Raw genomic sequence first — 15,897 nt, 5'->3', positions numbered from 1 at the left:
AACTGGCAGGAGCAGGGACCGAGCAACGGGAGCACACCCCATCATGGGGATTCGAACCGCCGACCTTCTGATTGGCAAGTCCTAGGCTCTGTGGTTTAACCCACAGTGCCACCCGTGTCCCTGATAAGGGATGGTAATGGAACACAATAAGCAAATGTGGACTCACGAGCAATAACTATAGGGGGTTTAGATGCCACACCTATTCATTCAAAGAACATGAGTAGGGTGTGTGGGATTGCACATGCTTGGCCCATTGCCAATGCATCCAATAGCCACACACACACTGCTACCTAGTCCCTCGTTTCCCTCTGTGTTTCCCTCTACAGCATATGCAGTAACCGCTTTCTTGACCGTTGGACCCATGATTGCTCTTGTCCACTCAATGTGCCGGAGCCTGTCTTCTCATGCAAGGGAGGTCTCCAAACACTACCTCCAGGCATCTGGAAACAGCTGTCTGTAGATAGTCTGTGATAAATCTGTAATGCAGTACACTTCCGATAAACTAGCTTTCTGCAAATTAGAAACTGACCCAGACATCCTGAGAGTGAGCTGGATTAGTCACATTCCAGGAAAACAGCAGAACACCCAGGCCATATAACACCTCTTGTCTGCTGAATCCCATTACACCTTACCCCCCTAAAATAGATGGTTAAGTGCTAGCTAAGTGAAACACTGCCTCCCAATAAATGGAAATATCCTTTCATGTCCTGCTTCCTTTAAAAGTAACACCCAGCCCTTGTAATACCACCTTTGAAGCTAATTTTCCAAATTCTCCCTTGGCTGTGCTCAAATGTACAAGGAATGCCCAAGCCCCAAACTGCAAAGTACTCACAACTACGCATTCAGAATAAGGTCTTAAAGGGTAATTTACATTGTCGCTGTGGCTACATTTAGATAATGGTAGCAGTGATGTCAGACTCGGTTTGCTAAACTGTTATTAAAATGTATCATTTACAGTAAATGCAGGAGTCAAGAGACCTACACAGTTGTTTGGGGCACATTCAAATAACAGGTGGGAAATAGCAGGGAGAGAAAAATAAATTAACCAGTATTTTCCCTCTAGCAAGTTGTGAACCTCTTGGTTCTGAAGTGTGTTGCCATTGAGGTTTATATGCAGTAAAGTTACTGCAAGTTAAAATGGGCAGAAATAAAGTGAACATCTTTAAGGGAAGCAGTTTCTGTGGTTTTGAATCCAGTGGGGATGTATTTCCTGCACAATCCACATACATTTTCAATATGATACAAAACTTGTTTGTGCAATGGATAAAAATTGTTGGAATCAACCCCCGTGGAAGAAGGAGAATAGGATAAAAGGGATTTTAAAAATACAATAAGACTCAAGTCAACACCCAGAGCTGTTCCATCAACTTCCGCTGGACTTCCCTAGGGCATGTGCTAAATATTTCATTGCTGTGGCCATACAAAAATCCTCAATAAAAAAAACCTGAGCACAAGGCCTTGAATTTTAATTACAACTAATTACATTTGTTAATCACTTTGTACAAAAAGTGATGACATAAAAACAACAACAACAACAACAACAACAACAACAACAACAACAACAACAATTCTTACTCATTATGTATACCCTGCCCATCCAGCTGGGTTTCCCCAGCCACTCTGGGCAGCTCCCAACAGATTAAAAACAGATAAAATACAAACAGATGAGAACAATGAAAAGCCAGAAAAAAATTTAAACAATTTTCAGTACAAAACACCTAAAAATGCTTATAGGGTAACAAAATAAAAGGGACAAATCCCACAACACTCTATTAAATGATGAGAAGCACTGTAGAGGCCAACTTAGTTACCAAAGGCCTTAGTGAACAAAAATGTCTTTGCTTGGCATCTAATTTAGAGCTTGAAGTCCACTTTCAGAAAGGTATGAGCTCACTCTGAAGCACTGAGATACTTAACACCTAGAAAGTCTTGTTTGGTGTATATTTCTGAAGCCTGAGTATCAGCAAGTGACCAGTCTCTAAAGCAATCTATTCTCTTATTGTGTCTTCTTTGTTAATTGTGCCATTTACAAACTGTTGCTGGAAGCCGCAGATTAGCCATGGTAAATGAACTGTAAAAAACTGAAGCACCACGCAAACTAGTACAATAATTTGGAAATTAAAAGATAATCATTTTGCTGTGATCAGCAATAATGTGTTAAGCTTTAATGACTGGAAATCTAGCAACTGTAGTACTAAAGACTGCCCTTGCATGAATTCTTATCCTTAACTGAATTTCTAGGAAAAAAATATTGTCATTTGGGTAATTGTTATGATTATGTCTATTTTAATTACATGCAAGCAGAAATAACTTGGGGGAAACTCTGTATTCTCTTGTCAGGAAATCAAAATGGGCTGAGTACCATAATTTCCCAACAGTGACAGTAGCAATGTGCCAGAAGAATAGCAAGGTTTATATTTTTGCCGCAATAAGTTGTTGGCTGTGATTTCCATTGTGTGACTAAGTCTTGCAGGAAACATTTCATGCTTTTTTAAAAAAAACAACAACCACCAACCAACTCTGAAAAGAATTACCCAAGGCATATCATGAGAAGAGACAAGTTTGCCATGCTATTAAAACAACAACAAACTATATTTACAAGAACCCCCCTAATTCTTGGTTTCAATGGCGAGTGATTAACTGAAACTGTTATTGCTATGTACCCTTATGGAGCATAGCAAATTATTCTCTAGTGATTCAGATTTCTAGAGTCAGTTTCAGCTCTTTGGAGAGATATGTTAAAAGTTTCCCCTTTTCTTTACCTTCTTCCAGCAACAAATTATTAGAACAGGACAGCATTGTGATAATGCATCCCAGATAAGAAGGAAAATGCTGGACTTCTTTCATTCTTTAAAAATGGATCTCTGGGTGATAAAAACATAAGCAACAGATCCCCCCCCCCCATCCTACATTCCATTATTAAACGAGAAGGTAGAACAAATTTGGCAGAAGCAGGGAAAAGTGAAATTTATTGATGATGAAGTGAAGTAAGAACAAGCAAGTCTTTGACCAAAAGATGGTCTTCAAGATACAGCTGGAAATGTATGGTATAGGAATGCAAGTATTTTTGTAGCTAGCAAACTAGTAGCATCCATTTGTGGAAGCTGTTACTTGTCAAGCGATTCCATTTCCCCTTTCCTACATATCTCATTTTAAGACCATTTCCCATCACTTTAGCACTTGTTTCCATTTCAGATGCTTTACAGTTAGTGTTAATGCCACGAACACAGTAGATGCTTTCTGCAGTAATCACAATGGCAATTAACTGAAATAGATGAAACGTGCCTGTACAGTTTTGCATTTTCAAATGAAGGATGATATTCAAATGGAACAATTTTAAGAGATGTCTTCTTCTTGCATCTTCGGTGCAGGCGGTATCGAAAATTATTTTGATCTCTCACAATACTTAGAGCCAAAACAGATTTCTGACAACTGCTAAACAAAAACAGGTAAAGGTAAAGGGACCCCTGGCCATTAGGTCCAGTCGTGGACGACTCTGGGGTTGCGGAGGTCATCTCACTTTATTGGCCAAGGGAGCCGGTGTACAGCTTCCGGGTCATGTGGCCAGGATGACTAAGCAGCTTCTGGCGAACCAGAGCAGCACATGGAAACGCCGTTTACCTTCCCGCTGGAGCAGTACCCATTTATCTACTTGCACTTTGACGTGCTTTTGAACTGCTAGGTTGGCAGGAGCAGGGACCGAGCAACGGGAGCTCACCCTGTTGCGGGGATCTGAACCGCCAACCTTCTGATCAGCAAGCCCTAGACTCTGTGGTTTAACCCACAGCACCACCCGCATCCCAAAACAAATATACTCTGGCTCAAAATATAAAAACCAGAGAATAAGTGCAGTGTAGTGGCTAGACCAGGAGTAATCAACCTTTTTATACCTACCGCTCACTAATGCATCTTTCTTGATAGTAAAATTTCCTTACCACCCACCAGTGCTCGATGGAAGGAGGATTCAGCTTGTGCCGTAGAACCTCCAACTGCCCACCTAGAATCCTGAAACACCCACTAGTGGACGGTAGGGACCAGGTTGACATATTGGACATTCCTGCCCTAGAATTATAGTATTGTAGGGTTTGAAGGGACCCTGAGGATCATCTAGTCCAACCCTCTGCATTGCAGGAATATGCAGCTTTCCCATCCTTTTTAGATTTGCTGTCAGTGCTCGTTTGCCCTCCTACACACACACACACACACACACAGTTGCGTCAGGTGCTAGTCCTACTCAGACTCACTGAAATGAATTAAAAATCCAAACTTTAATTTCAAAGAGTCTGCCCTAAGTAGGATTTAGTTGGATGTAGCCTGTTGTTATGACCAAAGTATCTTGCCCAAAAATATCTGCACAAACCAGTTTACCTGAGTGCATTATTCTCAGAGTGGGGGGGGGGCTCATTTATTTATAATTGCTTAAGCATATGGGACTAAATTGCATTATGTTGTAAGGACCTTTTATTAAATATTAGAATTGTAAAGCTGGAAGGGACCCAAGGGTCATCTAGTCGAACCCACTGTAATGCCTAGAACCTGGCATTGGGCTGCAAGAATGTACTGTAAACTATCACATTTTCAAAATGTCTGATAGCCAAGTTCCACTACTTTTCACAGGCTGGGAGTAGTGGCTCCCTCAGATTGTACCCATTATGGAATTCAGACTTGAAAAGAAAGTACAAGCACAGTTTGTGTTGTGGATATCTACTTCCATAGTTTATTTGACATGGTTCAGACTGACCAATGTATTGTTTTCAGTGACAGTCTGAAGCTGTGAAATGTGCTAGGGGCAAGCATTTTTTCTTGTTGTGAATTCTACTGATGTTAACAACGTTATCTGATCAACAGTATGCAAAATCTCTCTTTTTTAAAAATAATATTTATTAAGAGTTTAAAGATTACAAAAAGAAAGAAAAAGAATTAAACAAATCAATATAATACAATACAAAAACAGAAACAGAAACACTACATAAAACATTGAATTAACAAAACAAAACAAGAACAATTAAAAACACTTCCAATATTTTCAAGCTTATCTTTCATTCACTTGTTTCATTTACTTCCTCACACCTCCCTTTTTGTATTCCACTTCAATTAACTGTTTCAGCAACTCCTTTCCATCTTCCTCTGTTTTCTGTCCTGTAATTAATCTTAACATATTCTGACCTTGTTTTTTCCCTTTAATACATTAACAATAGTATGCAAAATCTCTTAACTGGTATTTGACGCATACAGTATGTGTTAATTTTTTGAGAGCTGGCTTGATGTAGTGGATTTCAAATTTCAATTATTTTAAAATACATTTGCACATTGTTTTAAGGTCTCCCTTATTAAAGCAAAGGATTAAGGTGTTAGGAGAACCTTAGAATGTGAGGAAAAACTATACCATACAATGTACTGTATCAAACTATTTTACATGAATAACTCAGGTATTCTGAATTTAAAAAGAAATCAACATTGTTAAAAACAAGGTGTTACATAAGAAGATAATTTGTCTTAAATCTGCCAAAATCAATGTGGTGGTGTCGTATACTGTATATGTGCATTGTTAATAAATGAGCAACTAAAATTTTGTTTATGTTTCCTGTTTTTTTCCCCCAAGCAGAAATAATGTGTAAGCGTGGTGTCAGCACCCTAAAAAAAGGGAAGGGGCTGGAGGGATCTTTACACCACAGCACCAGAAATGCTTAAGAAGGCCCTGAATTCAGTTATCTAATAGGAACATTCCAACAATAATATTCCAACTGTACAGTTGTGCAGGCATAAAAATAAAACCCTTCATTGGTGTATTTGGAAAATCCTTCCCCATTTGTAGAAGGTAAATGCTGTAACCTATTTTATTCAGAATATAAAACATTTCTTTTCCATTAAATGTGGATTCCATTCTCTTTTCAAGCCCTCTGAATCTAATAAACTAAAGAAACATCTTAGCAGTATATTCAGGACATTGCAGGTTACAGATTTACAACAAAGGGATTACAGTATTTTGCCCCCTACCCAATGCATTATTAACATGCTTAATTTACTACCGTGGTCTTCATTTTGTAACAGCCAGAAGGATGGAGTGAACAACAGTGGATAGGGCACTCTCTGACTATTACATAATGCACTTTAAACTAGCGTGCAGCCCAGGCCAATGTTGCAAGCAGTACATGGATCATTACTTTAAATCGGCATTGCACGAAACTGGGTATCTCATATTTTGAGTTTGAAAATGTTACTTTACAAGTATGTTCCTAGCCCTCACCATTGCCTAGAAAATGTCTGAATCACAACTGCAGAAAAGAGTTTATCTAATGAGATTTACTGACCATGTAGAATCCACCACCATATTCCTCTGCAATGACACAACTCCTCCCTTTTCTGGTTACAGTAATTCCCAACCATGTCTTTGAGAAACAAAGAGGCAATTACACAAACTCCTTTCCCCTTTATCCCCCCACCCAACAAAATGCTGACAGAAACATGAAGAGAGTAAGACTGGGCAGGGGAAACAATTGGCCACAATGGGTTGTATTCACTGCTAATCCTGCTCAGAGCAGATCCATTGACATTAATGGGCATGCCTCACTTAGGTTCACTAACAGTAATAGGTGTACTCTGAGTTAGACTTAACTGAATACCATCCAAACAGATGAGCAAAGGATGGAGCAGATGAGAGACAGGAACAAGGCTATAGGAACCTCAGAGAGAGGTTTAAAGGGAACACTTGATGTGGACTTAAGGCAGAATCGAACATGGAGATAAACAAAATCATGTCATCAAACAGTATGACCTGTTGTTTGTTTGTATGTTTAAAAAACCTTTCTTCCTGCCTTTATAGTGATATCTTCAGGGTAACCCAGTTTTTGAAATTGGTTTAAAATTGCACGGTCATATTTCACTCTAAACTAAATTACACAATTATTTCATTCTTGTCTTTTGAAACTGTGACCCCCTAAATCATTGCTAGAGAGCAACAGTCATACTTTACATTTCCAACAACCAAGGCTCTTGTTCCCCACTACTTAACTGCATCTTATCTCAGCCTCTTTGCCCTCCTTTTTCATATTCCCCATGTGAACCAACCATGTGAGTGTAACTATGCACAGTACATGTTCTTATCCAACATTTGGGGCCTGCAACATTTGCTATATCAATCAAAATGTTTATTCGGCTTTACGCCCATCATGAAACACAACACAACAAAACAAAACAAAACGAAGACATTTGCTATAGGTCCCTCAGTGTTGGTAATGTAACTATCTTAATGTTTGCATATCAATGTGCAACCTAGTGCTGGAAACCAAAATCCAGGAAGTTGTGGTTTTGTCTTGTTTTGTTTTGATATTTTTCTTTGTCCAATGGAAAGAAGTAACAGAACTTGCAGCTTACTTAGTTAACGGAAATTCATATATAAACCTTCTTCTGAAATAGACTGGAAAGAGAAGCTGCTGAATTGCAACTTATTACCAAACTTAAAACCATGGAGAGACCTGGTCTGAACAAAGACATTGGATTCTTATCTCATTATACATGACAAAGCCATTTTTCACCTTCTCACCCCTTGCTTTTTCCTGTAAGACCTATTGCAGTCATTAAGAGTCGTCAACAGGCTCATCATAGCTATCTGCCAATCACCCAATCCCACCACCCTTCTGAGTAATACCCCTCCCCACCTTCTCACTATATAGAAGGGTCTGGTGACTTCTGTTTCAGTGTATCTGAAGAAGTGTGCATGCACACGAAAGCTCATACCAAGAACTAACTTAGTTGGTCTTTAAGGTGCTACTGGAAGGAATTTTTTAATTTTGCAGTTTATTAGATTTCTTCTTTTCTTATGTAAAGGTAAATTTATTACTCTATTGGCCTGGGTGTATATGTCTTTTATTAAACATTTGTAATAATTTCATCCTGGAACTTGTAAGCTATTCTTACACATGATAATATATTGCTTTGCCCTCACTCTCCCAAACAGTATCAAATGGGAGGGTATGGAACTTTACAAAAAGGAGCCATTGAAGACTATGTAAAATATCTGCAAGAGAAAAGACCTTTCAAAGCACACTAGTTGCCTGTCCAGTTCTGGGTGCATTCAACATTGTGATGATTATAGGATATAAAGCCTTACAAGGCCTGAATCCAATGTACCTCAGTACCTTTTCCCATACAACCCTCTCTGTCTATTAAAGGTAAAGGGACCCCTGACCATTAGGTCCAGTCGTGACCGACTCTGGGGTTGCGGCGCTCATCTCGCTTTACTGGCCGAGGGAGCCGGCATACAGCTTCCGGGTCACGTGGCCAGCATGACTAAGCCACTTCTGGCGAACCAGAGCAGCGCACGGAAATGCCATTTACCTTCCCGACGGAGCAGTACCTATTTATTTACTTGCACTTTGACATGCTTTCGAACTGCTAGGTTGGCAGGAGCAGTGACTGAGCAATGGGAGCTCACCCCGTCGCGGGGATTCGAACCACCAACCTTCTGATCCTTCTCCTAGGCTCTGTGGTTTAACCCACAGTGCCACCCGCATCCCTCTCTGTCTATTACATGTTCATAAATTTAATTATTTCTGCACATTGAGAAGGGCCTTCTTTGCTCTGGTGCCCTAAATATAGAAATTACTTCCTAGAAAAGCTTGCTCTAAACCCCAATTGGAGCCAATATAGCTGCCTCCTGATATTGTTGGACTACAATTCCTATAGTCCCTGACCATTAGCCATGTGGGCTGGAGCTGATGAGGATTGTGGTTCAAAACATGAGGATGCCACTGCATTGGCTGCTTCTTCTGTACCACATTATAAACAAGTGAGACTTTTTTTTTTTTTACATTGTGCTTTTGTAACTTAATTTATGGTTTGGAGGGAGGTATTTTTTTTTGGGGGGGAGTGGTGTTCTCTTGATGTTGACTTTATCCTGCTTATATTCTATTGTACCTTGATATTTTATAGGTATTGTGAACTTTGGTCACATTGAACAGAGAAAAAGGCAGAACAAATTTTCTAACATAAATAAATATATTTATTTAAGATGGTACAGTGGTACCTTGGGTTACAGATGCTTCAGGTTACAGACTCCGCTAAGCCAGAAATAGTACCTTGGGTTAAGAACTTTGTTTCAGGATGAGAACAGAAATCGTGCGGCGGCAGCAGCGGGAGGCCCCATTAGCTAAAGTGGTACCTCAGGTTAAAAACAGTTTCAGGTTAAGAATGGACCTCCAGAACGAATTAAGTTCTTAACCCGAGGTACCACTGAAATCACACGTAAGTCAGTGCAGCAATCCTAAATGGGGCTAGAGAGCAGGAGTGTGGAACAGTAGCAGAAGGGCCCAATGATTGGCCTTTTGGGGATCCAGCAGATCCAGAACCTCTGGCACGCTACCCTGCTAGGAAATGCTCCATTAGGGAACCTGCTGCTAGAAGGGGCATTTTGATCACTCCAGTGAAGCAAGGGCTGCAGGTGGAGCAGAACACCTTTCCCTGCCTATCCTCAATCAGCTGTGTTCGTCTCCACTAGCCTATTGGGGAAACAGGAACACAATCCTAACCCACACTGTCCCCAGACATCAATATACGGGATTAGGATTGCACAGAAATGCTTTCCGCCCTTATCAGCAATCCAGAACTCATATTGGAAACTGTCCTTTGGTTTCCATTTTCCTAGCCTATCTTTTTCTTGATTTGAGACCACTTCCAAATTTGGCATTTATTGTCAGAGAACTCGTGAAGTCCCACAGGATAAAGGGTTCACATAAACACCAGTTAATTGTATGTGTTGGGGTGCCAGAATTATGTGAGTGCAAGGCACCCATAATTCTTAAAATTGGTAAGAGTTAGAATTAATCAAGGCTTGATTAAAGTCTACTAAACATGGAAATTCCGGGGGTTTGTTTATGCTAACAAGCCAGACTAGCCTGGCAAGGCTAGCTGAGGGTAAGCCATTAAGGAACAAAGCAGAGTAATGGCCCATCAAGGAAACCATCAAGAGAGAGTGCCAGACTGCTGGACAAGGAGGTGAGAGAACCCTCCTCTGGTTGTGAGGGTTTCAGGGTAGATGACATAATCAAACAAGAAAAAAGTGTCAGTTTTGCAAGCAGTTTGGGAAGCAGAGAATGATGAGTAGAACACGATGTGGACCGACGGTGACAGGCTGAAACAAAAGAGACACAGAGCATGGCTTTTTGCTGTTCCTTGAATCCAATGGAATTTGGAATCTTATAGTGGAGGTATTTGAATGCTCTGCAATCCCTTCATCTAGATTCAGGTTGTATATATGTGTAAATAAGCCATCTATCATAAAGACATGACTTTCTCCGCTGTGCCTCACTGTCCCAAAAGGGAACACAGACCCAGGTTAGTGTTTCTGATACCTCTGGAATCTTGCACTACTCTGCAGAGATTGGGAAGGCGTGTAACAGTATATTGAACCATATCAGCATTATGATAACACTTTTAATCACATGTGTATTGGTTTATGTTACGTTTCACTGTACCCTTAATACTTTTTCTATGCTTTTAGTAATTACATATTTAAACATTGCAGATATATGTAGCAAAAAACAAACCGCCAAAGGATTTCTTTAAAAATATACAATTGTTTTTCCCTGCAGAAATTTTATGAGAAAAGCAATCACTGGTGGTTCCCCCCCCCCCAACTACCTATTTTGCCCCTGCATTGCTGAATGCATATCTCTTTCTCCTGCTACTCTTATTTCTAATTAACTAGTAGAGGGAATTTGCTTAATGGATGGTGACAATGATTTCAAGAAATTGCTGAAGTCTAAGGAGTGCTTCTCAGTCTGGAAAAGCCAAGAGGCAGAACGAATGTGTCCAACAGGTTATCCCTCAAGAAGGCAATGGCAAGATAGCCACAGCCAGATAAAATAGATGGTGGCACAGCACCCTGGAAGTACATCACCCTGCCAATGGGCCAATGAGCACAAAAGCTGCTGTCCTTGGGGAGATGGAAGCTATACCCCAGCTGCCATGGAAATGGGGAAAGCATGGGGGGTCCCACAAAGGTTTAAAGAAGATCTAGAAGTCATTGCAGCATTCCCATCCATTATGTCACCGGTGAGGAAACTTTTTTCCTTCAGTAGTCAGATTTCCTTAAAAGTATCTTTTCAAGAGCTGCGTACTGGTGGTGGACATGGGTGGAGCCACTAGTGGGCTAGAGCTAAAAGTGTGTAGTCACTCTCTTTCTCATTCTCTGTCTTTCTTCTACCACCCATTATTTCACTCCTGGCAACTCACATGGAATTTGGCTGAGAGCTGCATATGGCCTTGGGACTTCAGGCTGCCCCACTTCTTCGTTACTTGCATTTCAAAATGTGCTCTTGAAGATTTGCAACACCATCGTAAGCAATCATGTTTACTCCAGTATAAGTACCATTGATTCTAAGGTGGCTTACTTCCAAGTTAGTGCATTAGGCTATGATTCTAAGCACACTTTCTTAGATAAAAACATCTATTAAAAACAAGAGCACTTTAAAGTAAAACGTGTAAGATTACCTCTTGAGTACTTTAAGGCTACTTAAATTCATATAAACTGCTGGTAATAGCCAGTAATGAAGCAAATGTAGCATACTTCCAGAAGGGTAATATCCAAACCAATCCATGAGTCTTTATTTATTCAGTAATTTCACTTCAGATAGCCAACTGTGCTGATATCCCAGCTGCTTTCATTTGCTACAAGTGAGACCAATATTCGAGATCTGCTCTTTTCTGAATCACACAACACTGGGGAAGGGAGTTAATTTCAAGCAAGACATCCTAAATTGTATTTTTGTGTCTCTTGTCAACTGCAACCATCAGTTTGAAAAGGGGGTGTTTCAATTCATAATGTTTGTCTAAACGCTTGAGCATTTATCACTAACATTATGCAGGGACCCATTGTGCTGCAGAACAAATGCTAGTGATGAAATACAACCTATTTCTCCTCTTTAACAGTGTTCAGTGATTGCCATAACAGCAGTGCCTCCAACAGGACTAGTATGCTCCTTTCCACACCAATTCCCAATATTATCTGGAGAGATGTGTATGCTACTGCTCAGGTGTAGCACCTGGTGAGTGACGGAACTGCATAAAAACATTAGATGAGCACGGCAGCATCTAGTCCAGCATCCTCTTCTCACACTGGTCAGCCAAATGCCTTATGGGAAGCCTGCATGCAGGACCCCAATACAGCAGCTCTTGGCCCAGTTCTGATTCCCAGCAAGTGGTATTCAGAGGCATACTTCAACCTAGCCATTGTGACACTGAATAACAATATTGCACATGTTATTCATGTGTACCATGAATGCAGTTTGGGAAATCATGAAAATGTACAAATAATTCTCAATTAAAATCCAAACTGCATTGTGTTCCTAAGCAAAGTAGAGAGAAATGTGGTTGCCTGTCACTATTGCAAACATCATTCCCTGCTTGTGAACTTCCCAGTCAAATTCTGGCCACTGTTTGAGAGAAGACCCTTAGAAGACTATTATGGAGACACTTCAGTTGATGAAATTTGCCTCCCTCTAAATTGCTTAAGTACAAGCATATAAAGACCCAAGCAAAGTTTTCTTTTTTACTTGAGGTGATTCAGTCTGCCAAGTTTCTCTGTCACATGTAAACTTCAATGATTAAAGATGAAATAGATAAAAAAAATTATGCTTTAATGAGAGTGCTTTATAAATCAGAACATATTTCCCAACATGATCAGGAATCCTTTCCTGTACTGTTGCCCGGAATTAGAATTAATTCTCCACAGGATTAAAGATGTATTGCTGGATAAGAGTCTTACTGATGACAACAAAATATATCCTCTCCAAAGATTTAGAATAAAAGGAGCTATGTTAGCTACAGTCAATGTTGCTATGTTAAAACATGGGCTCAACATTTATAACACCATAATATCACTTTCAAAGGGGTCTGCAGGACAAAATGGTTTATGTAAATTGTACTGTGCAATATTTAAGGACACGGTCTATTAAAAATGAGTATTTATCAGTCTCATTAATTTTAGTGACAGAGTTAAGCAAGTGCATGCCTTGACTCAGTCATGTGCCATCTTTGAACATAACATTATAACATTGAAATTTGAGGAAAGATTGGCAGCTTTTGCCACAACCCAACAGAGTCTTGTATTTAGCCCAAATTTAGATCCTTTGCCCACATGTACTTCAAATTGGCTTGGTTGTGATGTAACCTGCATTCCTCTAGAAGTCCAAAAATCAGAAGTCCAACTGAGCTCAAGGGTGGGTATATTTCTTTACCCATTTTTTGGTGCAGGGGTCTTTTTTAAAAAGCTAAACCAAATGACATTTTACTTCTATGGTTAAAAAAATGCTTGAACATAAGTCAACCTAGAATATACGTCATCATTTTTTTGGGGGGGGGGGGGAATGGGGTGTGTGGGATCCTTCTGCTTTCACTTGGTTCCATGTTCCAGTATGAAGCACCTGCCCTGGATATTTATTTTTAATTTACCGGTATTTTTAATTTCTCAAATTAAAATTACTTGAAATTGCTAACATAGAATAGAGCTGGAAAACTGGAAAAAAATATGCCAAAATGAAAGCCTAACATTTTCATCTAATCCTACTAACCTGGTCCCAGTGTATGACACAATCTAATTCAGCATTACAATTTATTATAAGTCATTACTGTAGCTATAGACTATAATTAACATCTTACAATTTAAGAAGATGCAACTGTATCACCCTGATGCATTGAACCAGAGTCTTGACTAGCGCAATATTCATAGGAGACGGGGTGTGGGGTGGAAGCAACAACCAAGAATTGTCAACACTTTAAAGAACTGATTCGTGGTAATCCTCCTAAAAGCAGCTACAGACTTCACAGAAATACTGACATTCTCCCACTGCTAATAAACTTTTGCTGAATGATCCTTATGTACTCCCTTTATTTAAATATTTAAACAGTTCTACCTCTATCAGGGCAAATAGCAACATTCTTCCAAAAAAGAAAGTCTACTAACAGGCTCTTTAATAATCCTTCAGGTGGTGTGTATTTGTGTGTGTGTTGCCGCATGTGCATGTGTTCAATTATACATACACACACCCCATACACAAACACACACACCCCTACTATGTGAATACAATATATCACAAGGGAACCATTGAACAGGGATTTACTGAAGCAGCAGGAAGGCCATGTGTGTCCTGTGAAGGGAGGGAAATTGTATTCTAACTGGGTTTTCTTTTCCTATTAAACACACACACAAACACAAGGAACAGCTGGAACGTTAAAAAAAGAAAAAACAGGCCATCAGGGACGCACGCAACCCTTCAGAGAGAAATCTAGGATTAGACTTCTGGGTGAGAACGATTGGATCTGTCCAGGGTCCTGAAAAGCTAACCTTTCTCCCTTTTTTCTCCCGGCTGCCGTAATAAACTCATTCATTAATCGGACGGATATAGACTTCATTCAGTAACCTCAGACAACAGCTGCCCAGCCAATACACAACCTGGCATACCGGAATTAAGCTTTTAAAGAGATCTTTTTTTAAAAAAAAAAAAAATACAATAAAAATCAAAGCTCCATTCTGAGAACGAGGTCTGCCTGTTTCTGTCCCTCCCACCTCCACCCAGGTCCCTTACTTCCGAGGAGATTTTCCGAATAGATCTTAAACCACAAGGGAGAAATTGGACGGGGAACGGGTATCAAATCATCTTTGATCGCAAAGTCTCTTTGGATACCCAAAGTTTCTAAAGTGACAATCATAATGATGTTTGGATGGGCAATAATGGAAAGCACCCCCCCCCCCGTTTTTTCTTTTAAAAAACGAGAGAATTCACATGTTGAAGAAGAAATGGTCTGCAAAGTTTGATCCGAGCCGTTTCCCGAGCCATCCTTCCCCAAAAGAGCGCCGGCGACGGGATGGAGAGTTTCCCCCGCAAGCCCGAGAAGCGCCTCCCGCGCCTTGCCTGGGCGAGACTTACGTGTGCCGTCAAACCTAGTGGCGATGGTGTCCAGGAAGGTGTTCTGAGGTGCCAGTAATCCTTTCATAACAGGCATTTTTCCAGCGCGGTGTGAAATTCTCCATCAAAGTTTGCCTTGCGAAGGATGGGGTCGCGGGGAAGAAAGTGCAAAGCGCGCTGGTGGCGGAGGAGGCGAGGAGCAGCAGCAGCAGGAGGAGGAGGAGGAGGAGCAGCGCCGCCGCGGACTTTCGGGCATAGGGAAAGGATGCTACTTTCGCCGCCGCCGCTCCTGCCCACTTTCGCCGACCCGGGGAAGGCGCCCTGCGCGCGAAGCCAAAGAGACCCCTTTGCGCGTGCGCGCTCGACGAGTCCCCCCCACCCCTCACAGCCCTGCCGCGAGCCTTGTTGCTCCCTCCCTCGCGGGCGGCTTGGCGGGGACATCCCATTGGCTAGCAGACAAAGCGCCGGGTTTTGGCGGGAGGGAGAAATGGCGGGCTTTTCACGCTGCTACTGAGGGGGTTCGGGGGGAGCGGGGAGCAAAGGTATCGCCACATGCGATACCCAAGGGCAAAATATATTCGAAGGCAAAGACTGTGTTTTCAGCGCAAGAGCTCACACCCTAGACCATGTGAAACAGCAAAACAACAACAACAACAACATAATGATGATGATGATGATGATGATGATGATGATGATGTGTGCAAATGCATATCAGTCACCTCATAGTATCTACAGCCCCATTCCTCACAGGGTCAGATGTGGGTCGTGTGAAATACTAATGAGGAAAGGAGAGCACCTTGAGGAGATGTTTTCTTCCCACGCCCACTTTTATATATTGGGAAATATATAAGCCCATCAAGGATGCTTGGTTTTGTGGTGCCTTATTCTCCTCAGAGGTCTACTTACTCGGGGAAAAACAACAGCAGTAGCCAGTGGCGTAGCGTGGGGGGTGCAGGGGGGCTGGCCGCACCGGGCGCAACATCTGGGGGTTAGG

At 41.1% G+C, this 15,897-nt stretch overlaps 1 protein-coding gene across 2 annotated transcripts in view; it reads right to left on the bottom strand.

Moving 5' to 3' along the window:
* The window catches only part of KCNH8 (potassium voltage-gated channel subfamily H member 8), a 159,538-nt gene extending 144,331 nt beyond the window's left edge, over positions 1-15,207 (bottom strand). For both annotated transcript variants that reach the window (XM_079947190.1, XM_079947191.1), the window contains exon 1: positions 14,925-15,207. In XM_079947190.1, the coding sequence (XP_079803316.1) occupies positions 14,925-15,000 (76 nt within the window). In that variant the 5' untranslated portion in view covers positions 15,001-15,207. The remainder of the gene's footprint in view (positions 1-14,924) is intronic.
* Between the last annotated feature and the right edge of the window lie 690 nt (positions 15,208-15,897).

This window comes from Podarcis cretensis (assembly GCF_951804945.1).
Source record: "Podarcis cretensis genome assembly, chromosome: 12".
In the NCBI taxonomy this organism is placed as follows: Eukaryota; Metazoa; Chordata; class Lepidosauria; order Squamata; family Lacertidae; genus Podarcis; species Podarcis cretensis.
Note: the sequence above shows the minus strand (reverse complement) of the source record. Positions and strands in the feature narration are given on the sequence as shown.